The 13092-nt window shown below is 45.6% G+C and overlaps 1 protein-coding gene across 1 annotated transcript in view; it reads left to right on the top strand.

Moving 5' to 3' along the window:
• CACNA2D4 (calcium voltage-gated channel auxiliary subunit alpha2delta 4) overlaps positions 1–13092 on the top strand; it is a gene marked incomplete at both ends in the record, with an annotated part of 120540 nt that overhangs the window by 38343 nt on the left and 69105 nt on the right. The window contains 7 exons of the mRNA XM_084205474.1: positions 1521–1592; positions 5777–5838; positions 6530–6597; positions 6714–6759; positions 8211–8308; positions 10450–10543; positions 11453–11548. Coding sequence (XP_084061600.1) covers positions 1521–1592; positions 5777–5838; positions 6530–6597; positions 6714–6759; positions 8211–8308; positions 10450–10543; positions 11453–11548 — 536 coding nt within the window. The remainder of the gene's footprint in view (positions 1–1520; positions 1593–5776; positions 5839–6529; positions 6598–6713; positions 6760–8210; positions 8309–10449; positions 10544–11452; positions 11549–13092) is intronic.

Here is a 13092-nt window from a genome sequence, read left to right as displayed (position 1 = left end):
TGCACAATGGTGCAACCTGCAGCCAGGCAGCAGCAAGGGTTTGGGCTTGCCTATAAAGCAACACAGGGACAATCATAGTGTGAGGGGAAAAAGGAGAAGGGTCAAGGCTCTGGAGGGGAGCCATACAAGGAGTGGCTGAGGTCTCTTGGTCTGTTCAGCCTGGAGGAGGCTGAGGGGAGACATTATTGCAGTTACAACTTCCCTGAGAGAGGAAGAGGAGGGGCAGGCACTGATCTCCTCTCTGTGGTGATAGTGACAGGACCTGAGGGAATGGCCTGAAGCTGTGCCAGGGCAGGTGTAGGTTGGGTACCAGGAAAAGGTGTTACCCACAGAGGGTGGCTGGGCACTGGAACAGCTCCCCAGGGCAGTGGGCACAGCACCAGAGCTCAAGAAGCGTTTGGATAATGGTCTCAGGCACATGGTGTTACTCTTGGGGATGATGCTATGCAGGGCCAGGAGTTGGACTTGCTGATCCTTGTTTCCAATTCAGGATATTCTATGATTCTAAACCCAGAAGCCATAACAAATCCTGCAGGCTGTCAGACCAGAATAGAGAGTATGCTGAGGCTCTGGAAGAAGGTCAAACACTCTTAGCCAAAAAGAAGTAATAGTACCAGTCAGTGTTTTCATTTCCAAGATGTGGGCCTTGGGAAACATGAGCTTCATGTTCTAGGTCTGTAAATAACCCACATCAAACAGCCATAATAAACAAAACCGTGGCCTTGTAAAGCCAGTGCAGTTGAGACTGGCTAGCACCTGAATGGAGGCCTGTTTCTGGAAGTAAGGAAACAATTTGTGAATGAGTAAGTTACTTCCCACCTATTTTTTTCTATCCAGCCTGAAGCAATAGACTTGATATGCTCTGGCAGGCTGGACCTGAAGTCAGAGCCTCTGTACTTGTATAAAAATTTCTTGGATCTTTCTTGCAAGAGGCTGGGAGTCACTGTGAAAATTACATTTTACCTTTGGAACCTGGGTTGAATAAAGTGGTCTTCTCACTGCCTACCCTGCTTTCATATAGCCTTGCTTTACTGCTAAACAGCTGCTTTGCTGCACCTCAGAAGTGGTGCTGAATACAGCCTATAATTTATAAATCAGTTTTAAAAATGCCAAAGATCTTTGGATTCAGTCTCAGGGAGTTAGTGGGTTTCTCAGTTTTTTTCCTCTTCCAGGCTCTCAAAGCACTGTGCTAATGAATTTCTGGCTGCCAAACAGTAAAGTCTGTAACTGGGACTGGCAATTTCATAGATTCCAGATCCTTTATTTTTGCTCAAAGACATGTCAAGAAGCTTTCAGGATAAACCATTACTATTCTGTATAACTTATCAGCTTGACTGTCCAAGGATTCTGATCACTGCAAACAGGATTTCTGTTTAAAAGAAGCAAGACAGAGCTGGGGAGGAGAGGGAGCCAACAGTGGTTCTTTCTGCCAGCCCCTGTGTGTTAATTACAAGTGGCTTTGTTAATTCCTCCTGGGTCCTGCTTGGAGACACTAACAGCAAACTTGTTTACCTCTGCAGCTGAGAAGTGCTATGATCAATGGGGAAACAGGCTACCTCTCTATGGATGTGAAGGTTCCTGTGGACAAAGGGGTAAGAAACTGTCCTTCTGTTCAGGTCACCCAGGGGAGTGGATGGGAAGTGGATGCTGAAAAACCACAAGGGATGTGGTTTTCAATGTTCAGCATTCCTGAGTGTGAGGATTTCATTGTTTCACCACATATAGAACCCATGTGCTAAAGACATACAAGAGAACATCAGTAGAAGTGCTCATTACACCTACCAACATTCTGCTCTCAGAAAGGTACTGGAGACGTCTCTCAGCTCCCTGCTTTGTCCAGGCAAAGCCAAAAAGCATGTTGTTCATTGTTTATAGGACTGTGAAATGTACAGAGATCCTCAAGAGTTAGAATAGAGGAAGACTATGCAGAACTGACTTAGGCAGAAGGAGATTTGGAGGGTATTTTACCACCCTCCTTCCCTACCCAAAACCACTCCTGAAAACTTTGTCCCTCAGTTCGTCAGAATGTGATGCCCTATATCCAGGTCCAGGATTAAATTTCTATGCAAATATTTGCAGATGTTTTATGAAAAGTCCTAGTGAAATGGAGACTTTTGAACACTCCCTACCTGCTTTAAGGCAGGGTTATACATCTTCCTTTGGAATCAGTGCAAAATTATCTTGTACATTTATGTTCACTGGTACTTTTTCATTCACATTTATTTAACTCTCTCGAAGATTTTGGCTTTCATCATTTCCTGTTAGGAAGTATTCCAGAGTCCTGCAAGTTACACTGCCCAGAAGTCTTCTATATTTCAGGAAAATTTTCCATCCTTTATAGAGAGTATTTTTTTCAGTGGCTGGCTGAACTGTTCCCATGCTAAGCCACAGTCAGCATTAATTCCAACAAACCAAATGCTCACAGCCACTGCTGAAATGGGGCCGTTTCCTACTGAAGACACCCCTCTGTTTCCTCTGAATGATTGTCCTGCTAGATCTTGTCACTACATTTTTTTTCTCTCTATTCTTGGTGTTTGTAACTCCCATGGACCTGTTGATGGCTTTGCTTTTCTTCTCCTGAGCATTGCTAACATGTGCATTTGAAATACTTGCACACTTTTCAGCTGTTATCATTGTTCCTGTTGACTCTTCTATCATTTCTGGTGCCCAAGTACCAGGGCTTCACTGAATTATGTGACTGTTTCCCTGTTGCTCTGCACAGAGCAGCTGTTCTCTGCAGTAGGATATTTCTGAACAGGGAGCCCCCAATCTCCTTTCTGCTGTCCCTTCAATTTTTTCTCCCTCCCACAACTGCACTGGAACTGCCACCCTCAATTCTGTGTTTCTTAGCTATTTTTTCCAGTTGCCATTTTTCCACATGAAACCCACTTCTCCTTTCCATACAGCCTTTCTAATTTTAAGGGCTGTTGAGACACTTTTTTCAGTATGCAGAGAAATGTTCTGTTTTGTCTTGCAGATAGATCCCTGTACAGAATGGCTGCTAAGGCAGAGTCTGTTCCTCCCATTAGATTTTCTTCCCTCGATGGCCTGTTGTTTACTGTTTCTTTCTATTTACAGTTCTGCAGCTGGTTCTCCCTCTATATCTTATTTAAGCCCACTTTAATTGATTTTTTGGAATAAAAGTTCATGAGAAGCTGTTTTGAGTACTTTATATAAACCCAAATATATTGAATGACCTTTATTTCCTTCATCCATTAACTTAGTTATTCTATCAGAAAAGTAATCAAGGTTTTAGAGCAAGACCTATTCTTTGTAGGTCTAGATTGCTTCCTTTGCTAGCTTAACCCCTTTGTGCACCCTCAATAACACTTCTTCTGAGTCATCCAATGATATCTTTTAGTTCAATATTTTAGAGACATTCTTCTGCTCCCCTACCCAGGGAAAAAAGAAGATGACAAAGAGCAGCCATGATAAAGAGATATTATTTGTTCCATTCTGCAGCTCTGGAAGCCTTGTGAAGCACAATAGGGGACTGAGGCTGAGTCTGTGACAATTTTACTATTACCAGAATACACATGGAGTGGAAACCAGAAATGAAGCTTAGTAATTCCCACTTGTACTCTGCTAGCTGATGAAGCAGAGCAGCATCGAAACAAAGAAAGTGCTGACAGAGCCTTGAAACAAATAGAATGAGGCACCCAGACTGTGGAGAGAAGACCTGAGTGAAGAGGATAGAAATGATTCTGTCAGCCACTAAATGTCGACACCCCACATTGATTTCAGGAAGGGATCAAGAACAGAGTGAGTCAGAGAGGACAAAACAAGGAGCACATACAGGAGGCAGTTATTAGGGAGTTGTAGGGGCAGAAATGCCTTTGCTTGCAGCTTGAATACAGAAGAGCTGTGACTGTGAAAGCAAAAGAGAGGATATAAGTGGAAGTTGTGGCAAACCTCTGGTAATGGCAATAGCCAGGCCTGGGTGCCTATGGAAATCCACATGTTCCCAGACTGCAGGGGATGGCAGTCAGCCATCCTGTCACTGTGCCAACGTGCCCATGCTCTCTTCCCCTTGAGCCCTGCCTGATCATCCTCAGCTCCACTTGGCTCAAGGGTGGCTCTGCTTCTTTTCCATGCCATGGATAAGTGATGGTATCTCCAGCTGTCTTGGGGCTGCCTGAGTGCACACCAGAAGAGGGGCAGGTCAGGGGAAAAAAGGAGGAGCAAAACAAGGCCTGCCAAAGGAAGGGGTCTCAGGGCAGTGCCCAGGTCTTTTCCATGCCTCCCTGCCTCCATCTTCAGATCAGAGAGGCAAGAAAAGGGAGGGTTAATACCTTTCATACCACCCACAGCCACCAAAACACCACCAAGTAATATTCTTTGGGGGTATCACGGCCCTTTGGAAGATCTTGCACATTAAGAGAAATAACTTCATGGAAAGCATTATTTAAAAGTTGGCATGGACCGCCCACATGGTGGAGTCACCATCCCTGGAGGTGTTCAGGAAAGGCCTGGATGTGGCACTTAGTGCTGTGGTCTGCTTGACAAGGTGGTGATAGGTCAAAGGATGGGCTTGGTGATTCAGAGGTCTTTTCCCACCTCAGTGATTCTGTGATTCTGTGTGGTCTTGGCCCAGCAGAAGACCCTGTTGTTCAGCAGTACAGTTGCAATGCATGGAGAGGGGGGTGGAGAAAAGGCCACCTGCCACCTCCTCACCTACCAATATCCTGAATGCCCATCACACCTAATGATATCCCCCATCCCTGTCAGCACAGTGAGCACAAACTTGGTGCGCACTGTAGAGCTGGAGCCCTCTGTGCCTCACCACTTCCAGGGCTGCTCAGCTCAAGCAGGTTAGAGCAGGCATGACTTTCCCTGGGGAACACTGAGTTTTCTGTTCACTCCCCTGTCTCCCACACACATCCTCTCACCTCGTTCTCAGACTGGGTCTAGGATTTTAAACATATTAGGGTTCATATACTGGCATAAGGCTTGGATAGAAACTTTCCAGAAACTTTTCTCCTTTGGAAAAGCGTTCCACTGAAATCAACACTTTCCTACAGGAAAAGGCCAGTCTGGCAAACAGATGAAGTTCTGAGGCAGCTCTCAATAATCTGAAATGTCTTCAGTTGAAATGTCAGTCTGAAAAAAATATTTGCGTGCGAATCAAAATGGCTTGGATTTGAAACAGCACTTTTTTTCCAAATTGAAAATGTAAATTTTTTTTAACTGATTTTTTTTTTTAACAAAATTGGAATATGCTAATGTTTTGTCCCACTTTGGTGTGAAAGCAAATGTCAGGAATATCAGCGTTTCCCACAGGAGTGGGGAGACTTGGCCCTGGCTGCCCACCCACACAGGATAGGTTTGCCATTCTGCCTCTCCTTCAACTCCACTCCTCCTTCCTATCTGCCCCTGAGCCCCCCTCCAGCTGGAGATGATGATGATGATGTGCAAAGCTGTCAGAGTTGCTGTGTCTAGCAGAAGAGCAGCAGAGCCCCAGCACATGCGCTTGGAGGGAGGGCAGCTTCCCCCAGCCCTTCCTGCAGCCAGGAAGCCCTGTGCAGGAGCCCTAGAACAAAGAAAGGTTTATCTCAAGCCCTTGTTGGAAACATAGAGTGGCTGCCTGGATCCTAAAAGTCTCAAGGTGCTGGATATGCTGAATACGGCACATTGATCCCAGCCTCCAGCCAGCCCTAGCAGGGTGTGAGGTGTTGGTTTTGCTCAACCCTGGGGACATTTTCCCGGGCCCCCATCACCACTGTGCCCTTGCTCTGTCAGATGGTCTCTCTTATTCATTCATTCTCTCTTATTTCAGAAACGAGTTCTCTTCCTCACCAATGATTATTTCTTCACGGACATCAGTGGCACACCCTTCAGGTGAGCAAGGACTCATGGTACCAATACAGTGTATCAGAAGTCTGATCAGGGACAGCAGATCAGTCCCTTCGCTTCATAAATCTTGCTGCAAGTCTTGAGTAGAGCAGTAGGAATAACTGACTTCTTTGTTCCTATTGCCATTAAAATATTATTTGGGGTCAATTCAAAAGGAATATTATGATTTACGTGAAATTCAGAATCTGACAGCTATACCTTAGGTAAAGCATGTTGTTTTATTTCAGAGAAATGAGACAGCTTAAATTTTCATTTCCACTAAATATGGTATATGGTCCTGGTGTATGGCTTTAAAAAAAATCTCAACATTGTTATACACTGAAAATTATAAAACAACAAATAACAAATGAAGGAAATTGTGGGGTGGAGGGGTGGGAGGGGGTGTTGGGTTATTTCCTCCAGCTGAAATTGTTTGAAACTGGCAGAGATTTGAGAAATGTTATCATTGACCTGAAACTAGAATGTTGGCCAAAAAAATTGTCACCAGCAATGCCTCATAACTCTACAGACAGGTTCCTTAGCCCCCTGTGCTGCAATCGGATCTCACTTAATCCTCTTCCAATGATGTTCTTTTCTTTAATAGCTGTGGAGGGAGTTAATGTCATTAAGGGTTGTAACTGCAGGCAATGACACCTTTCCTTGCTGACAAGCCCTCTGTTTTCCCTCTTGCCTGCAGCCTGGGTGTTGTGCTGTCCAGGGGCCACGGGGAGTACATCCTGCTGGGGAACACTTCAGTGGAAGAGGGTAGGTTAATCTGAAAGGGACAAGGGAGCTACTCTGAATGTCACCAGTTCTCCTTCAGAGCCTGTATGTGTCTGTCTGCTTCCTCACTGAATACTCCATGTACTCTCTGGTTTCAGGTTTGCATGACCTGCTCCAGCCAGACCTGTCTTTAGCAAATGAATGGTAAGTGGAAGAAATCCTGTCAGTGACACAGGACTTCGTCATGATGTTTGGGCAAAGTTCCCAGCAATCTGGTTTGAGTTCACCACCCTCTATGGCCTAGGGAAAAACCAGTGCTGTTCAGATCCTGTACCTGCAAAGACCTGATTGTCTCCAGGCAATTGACTTTCCTCTCTTCCTTTGGGAGATCCCACCAAGACCTGGCACATTCCTCTCCTAAGAAACAGCTGAGATTTATCCTCAGTCTTCTGTGCTCACACTTACTTTGTTCCTCCTCACATTGCTCAGAATTGTCTTACAAAACCTACACTATGTCAGACCTGTTAGGCAATTTTGTTACAAGCTTGGTGAGAGATTGAAATGCTTTTTTAAATCCTAGTTTATTTTTGGTTGGCATCCTTCTGAACTGTGCCTAGACCTAACTTCTAGTGAACACGGAGGTGATTTATGACCCCTATTTCAATAGCACGCAGAACTTGCAGTTTTGCTTGGTTTGGATATGAAATAAGGTGAAGCACGGCACTTTCCATTTATTGCTGTGAGGTTTGGGGTTTTCATGAACCCAACATTCAGTCCCACTCAGTCACATGAACCCAGGCTGTATCAAAGCCAAAATAACTATATTCAGGCAGCCCTGCACCCCTTCTCACCTCTCATTACACTGTCAAGTTTCACAAGCAGCACATTTGAGACACAAACAGCGACTTCTCCTTCTACTCCTGACTTCAGGTGTCAGCTTACCACACTTTACATATTCATTTCTCTTAGACTTTTCTCATAAATCACTCCTTTCAGCCCCTTTACAAGTTTTAATTCTCTCTTATAACCCCTTTCCTCTCCCTTGTCCTGACAATGGAGCAGTCAAGATTAGAAGACTGGTTTCTTTTATAGCACAGAGCATTTCTAATACATTCTTTCACTCCTCCCAAAACTCTGTCCTGAGGCTTCTGCAGTTGTTTCCCTATGGGACAGCTTTTGTTGTCACCATATCACACTGCAAGATCACTCCTAATTGCACACTTTGTTCCTCTGTCTCTTATTTTTTCTGCTCCTAGTCTGGTCTCACGTTGCACGTGACCCTCTGCTTTTCAGGTCTCTCCATCACACTGTTATTGTCTACAGAGGCACATGTACACATCTTACACAACATAACACAGGAAACTGCTGGCAGGATTTGGAACAGCTCAGTTGTGTTGTGAGCTGATGCTGGAGAACACAGCAACCCTGCTGAGCACAGCAGTCAGGTTAATTGGTGTTTGGTTTAGTGGCAGGGTTTGACTTACAGCCACACTGTTAGATTTAGAGTGGGCACAACATGCAGCAATGTAAAAGTAAAGACTTTGCAGACCAAGGTTTCTTGCTGACTTTCTTTTCACAGTTATTATCATCCAGGAGCTTTTGTTTGACTATGGTTTCTCTTTGCCCTTTTGGATTTCTTCTCCCCTTCCCACCAGGATTTACTGCATCACCGACATTGATCCCGACCACCGGAAGCTCAGCCAGCTGGAGGCTGTGATCCGTTTCCTCACTGGAGAGGAGCCTGACCTGGAATGTGAGTCCCAGGCACTGAAAGTGCCCTGCTGGGGTTTTCCTGTACCCATCACAAGGGAGAGGGGACTGTGACAAACTGATTGGTCTCAGACTGAGCCCCTGTGGCACTTGCTTACACAGGCAGGACTGAACTCAAGCCCAGATTAATTCACAAGTGGAAATGAGCTGAGGATCCACCTCCTTGTCTCCATCAGAGGATTTTTTTCCATTTCAAAGCTGACACATAACTCAGCCTTATTGGAGGTCTCAGCACAGGAAGTACTGGAAAGTGGAAGGCTTGAATGGAGCTTGGCAGAGGCTGCACACCAGGTTTAAGACAGATTGACTGACTGGCCTAGAGGGGACAATGGCAGGAGAAGCCAGAAAAAGTGCTGAGACAAATCAGTTTCCAAGGGACACCAGGCATCATCCTCCAAGGGCTCACTGTTCCCTCTGGAGACATGGGTTTTTTTCAGAACAAGGATTTTTATTTTTGTTTTCCAAGCACAGCAGGTAATTGATCTAAGAGAAAAAAATGGTTACAGGATTATTATCTTTCCTGCTCCCCCTGCTGCTCATCCCTTGCACCAGGTCCCATTCTCCTGCAGCTGATACAGCACCACTGAAGAGTGGGATCTCTATGGGGGCAGAGATGGCCAGCTGTGCACAGGAATTCCTTACAGCAATTTGGTTTTAGGATGTCCTTCACCCCCCTTAGTTGTGGCAAGCACAAGATTTTGGATGTAAGGCTGCACCTCAGAGGCACAAACCTTTGGCACAAGGATGGGAATCTCTTTAAAGCAAAATCAACTGTAATCCAGTAATCCTTCCTCTCTTGCACAATGTGAGCAGAGCCCTCCTGGCTGTCCTTGGAGTAGGCTGTATGTTTTGAAGAGGCCAGGAAGGAGCAAAGTTTCAGGAGAGCTGACTTGGAGAAATATGCAGGCTTGGAAGTGCTGTGGAGGAAAAACAAATATGATTTGAACACATGAATCCTAGACATGGGGGGGCCTCAAGACAGAAAGATCTCATGGTGGGCTCAGATTTTGAAGCTTGAATAACAACTATGGAGAGAAGGATCCTGAAATCAGTGGCAAAGAAATTGGGGAGTACTTGAGCTAAAACATTAAGGGACACCTGGAACATAACCCAGAAAGTTTCAGTGCCAGAAACACTGAAGTGGTGGGGTGGCTCCATCTAGAACAGCACTGAAAGGGGCATTTCTGGGACATGATGGTCACCATGTTCTCACAGATTAACACAAGTAGGGCAATACAGAAACAAAGCAGGTCAAATAAATGGGGTTCTGGGGCATGTCATTTAGCACATGCCAATACCTTGAACTTTCCTAATCACTTCTTAGCTCCAGTCCAAAGTGGATTAGACTGGTAGCCTGGACTGGCTTGAGCAGCTGGTGAAAACCAGGACAGGAAAATGTTTTGTCACTCACAGGAAGGAAGAGGGCAAACAGAGAAGCCAGTGAGCAAAGGCACAGAGTAGAGACCATAAAAAAAGTCTCTAGTGGTTTTGAAGGAAGCTACATGAGTGGAAGGTGTTGGCTGGTATTCTCTCTACAGGATGCCCAGAGGAAAGGTCAAAGGCAGGGATTTGAGGCAAAGGCTGTGGACAGCCTGCTCAATGAAGGAGTCAAGTGACAGTCTAATGAATAACTTCATTTGAAAGCCTCTCACTTGCCCACACTTGTTTGGGCACCACAGAGTTTGCAGGGGAACTAGTCTGATGATTATGGACATTAGAAAGAAATTACTCACAGAAACAGTGATTACTTTTTGCAACAGCTGCCCAGGTTGATGGTGGAGTCACCATCCTGGAGGTGTTTAAAGACTGGATATGGCACTCTGTACCTTGATTTGGTTGATACATTGGTGTTGGGTCATAGGTTGGATTTAATGATCTCAGAGGTCTTTTCCAACCTCATTGGTTCTGTAATTCTCTGATTCTGGCAGTAACATCTGCTCCTGTGTTTTCCACCACCCAGGGTGTTAGACCTCTTCTCTGCCCTGTAATGGGAGGCCTCTTTTGTGTGCCGCATTGATCCACTGTCCTGGACAGGCAGATGTGCCTTACCAAGGGATTCTCTAAAACATCTAGGGAAAAACATGTCTTTCTCTCCTGATTTTTGTTGTTCTTTTTTCTCCTTAGGTGATGAGGAGTTGGTCCAGGAAGTGCTGTTTGATGCAGTGGTCACTGCCCCCATGGAGGCCTACTGGACAACACTGGCCCTCAACATGTCCTTGTAAGTGTAGGAGACATAAATATGGATAGAACACTGCCATGGGTTTATGCAGTGCCTGAAATAGTCACAAACTTCTGCACAGCATACAAAAAACTGTAGAAATAGCTCAAAAAGCTGATAGAAATAGCTCAATAGCTTTAGAAATAGCTTGAAAAGTGTCTCTCAGGAGTGAACTCCAGGGCCTCCTTGGGAGAGTCTTTAGTGTGGTGAGGGTTTTCTAGTGGAGAAAAGAGAGATTGGTATTGTCTCTATTGGTGGTACCTCCAGATTTAACCTCAGGAAGACAGTGGACAGACTGGCTTCAGTAAACAACTTCATATTTTATTATTTCCAGTGAGGAACCTGTTGCTTGTGGCATCTTGTATCATGTCACACAGATCTTCTTTCAGCAGACAATGTGCTGCTTACTGATATACATGGCCACTGGACTCCTGTTTCAGTTCCTTGTATCCCTACACAAACAGAAGCTGAGCCAGTGGCAATCCTGCTAGGACACACAGTTATCAGGACAGCTTTAAATAGCTACACCAACACACCCTCTTTAGTCACATTCTGCTACCCTGGCCATTCTCTGAATCCCTGATCCAGCCATTCTCCTTCTGCAGTTCCTTTGCTGCACTTCAGCCTTGTGAGAGTAGTCTGGAGCAGAGCTAGCAGGGGCAGAGGAGCTTATTGCCTACTTAAAAGAGAATGAAATAAGCAGACTTCAAAGGTTAAAATCTGAGCTCAAGTCTTAACCCTGCCAGTTGTCAACCTGTTGCCATGAGCAGGGAGGAGCCACTATCATTCCTGGTGTAAATGGGTTATATTGCAAATGAACTTGGCTTCAATTTTGAAAGGCCCTCACCCTGGATCATGGCTGTTCTTGTGAGAACTGTTTGCTTCTGCTTGTGTATTTCTGTTCCACAGGGATACTGAGGCAGGCATTGAGATGGCATTTCTGGGCACTCGGGCTGGGCTCATGAGGAGTGCCCTGTATGTGGGCTCTGAGAAGATTTCCAACAAGTAAGTCCCTAAGCTGCATTACAGGGTTTCTGTCGGTGTCTCTGAAGGGCCAGCATGAAATCACCAGCAGCCTTAGAATTACCTTTGGGGAGACAGAACGGAAAGGAGCAACACCTTGATGGCATTAATGCTGATTCACAGGATCAGAGCAGGGGGCCTTTGTCTTCCTCTGGTCCTTTTGAAGTTTTCTTAAAATACTGTTCCAAAGTGCATTCATTTGAATGAAACCCTTCAACCATTCCCTGACTTCAGTCAGCTGACACAGAAAATGCCCACAGTTACTCCATATCCCCAGGACCATTTTGCAGTGCAAAGGCTCTGCACTCCAGTGCCCCAGCGACATTCCAGCTTGGCTGTGTTTGATCTTTCTGTCTCACTTCCTCTCCCAGATTTATGCTGGTCTGCCTCTCACACTGCCCACGTAGCAGCAGCATCCCAGTGCCTTGCAGTGAGGCGTTAAGCGATGTGACTGACATCTGTCACATCCCATTCACTCTCTTGCCCTCTCCCTCAAGGCAGAAGTGCGTGTGCACTGAAGGGTTTTGACATGGAAAGGGTAGTTTGCATTCTGTTGCATTTTGGATATGCATGCTGCTGTAGGAAAGGACAGGTCACAGAGGCACACCAGCAGATGGAACAGAAAGGGACCATGTGGATGGTGGTCATTAGCTTCTCAGCAGCTGTTTCACAGTCCCCAAGTTCCCCAAACATGAGTCCTATCCTCAAGCTCTGCTGTGCCTGAAAGGTCACAAAGGTGACACTCGTCATGTGCTTGAAGCAGTCTGAACAATTCAGAGTAGTCAGTCTCTGGCAACAAGGGAGAAATGCTGTGTGCTGCAGGAGGCTAATGCGGTGATTCCCACTGCTCATCAGGAACAGAGTTCACTGCTGCAAACAGTCACAGTCACCACACTGCAGAGACAGACCCCCACATATGTCACAGGAGAAGCTTCTGGAATCCCCTGAAAGGAAGGAATCGTAAATGAGGAATTATTATGTCAAAATATACAGCAAAACAAGAGTCTGAAACAAAGGGATTTGCTGGGCAAGCTGTATGAACCTCCAGGGAAGCAAATGACCTGATTTTTATGAGGTCTCGCCTGAGCACCCACTGCTTGTTTTGTCATGCTCCCAGGACGTATCCTCTTGCCTTCAGAAGCATCTCTTTGCTCAAGCACTTCAGTTCCTGCCTCTCTGGGAATCACAGAATCATAGAATTTGTTTAGGGATTGGAATGGACCTTTAAGATGATCTGTTCCCAGTCCACTCTGCCATGCAGAGGGATACCTCCCACTCAACTAAGTTGCTTAAGGCCTTATCCAGCCTGGCCTTTAACACTGGTAGAGCTGGGGCATCCTCAACCTCCTTTAGCAGCCTGTTCTGGCGTCTCACCAGCCTCACTGTAAAAGATTTCTTCCCAGTATCTTACCTAAATTTCCCCTCTTTCAGTCAGTACACATTTCTCCTTGCCCTATCACTGCAGTTCCTAACAGAGTCACTCTCCAGCCTCCCAGTAGCCCCCCTTCAACTGGAAGGTTGCTGTG

The sequence above is a fragment of the Fringilla coelebs genome (assembly GCF_963513975.1).
Source record: "Fringilla coelebs genome assembly, chromosome: 5".
NCBI lineage: Eukaryota > Metazoa > Chordata > Aves > Passeriformes > Fringillidae > Fringilla > Fringilla coelebs.
The sequence above is the reverse complement of the archived record's forward strand: the minus strand, read 5'-3'. Positions and strand labels throughout refer to the sequence as shown.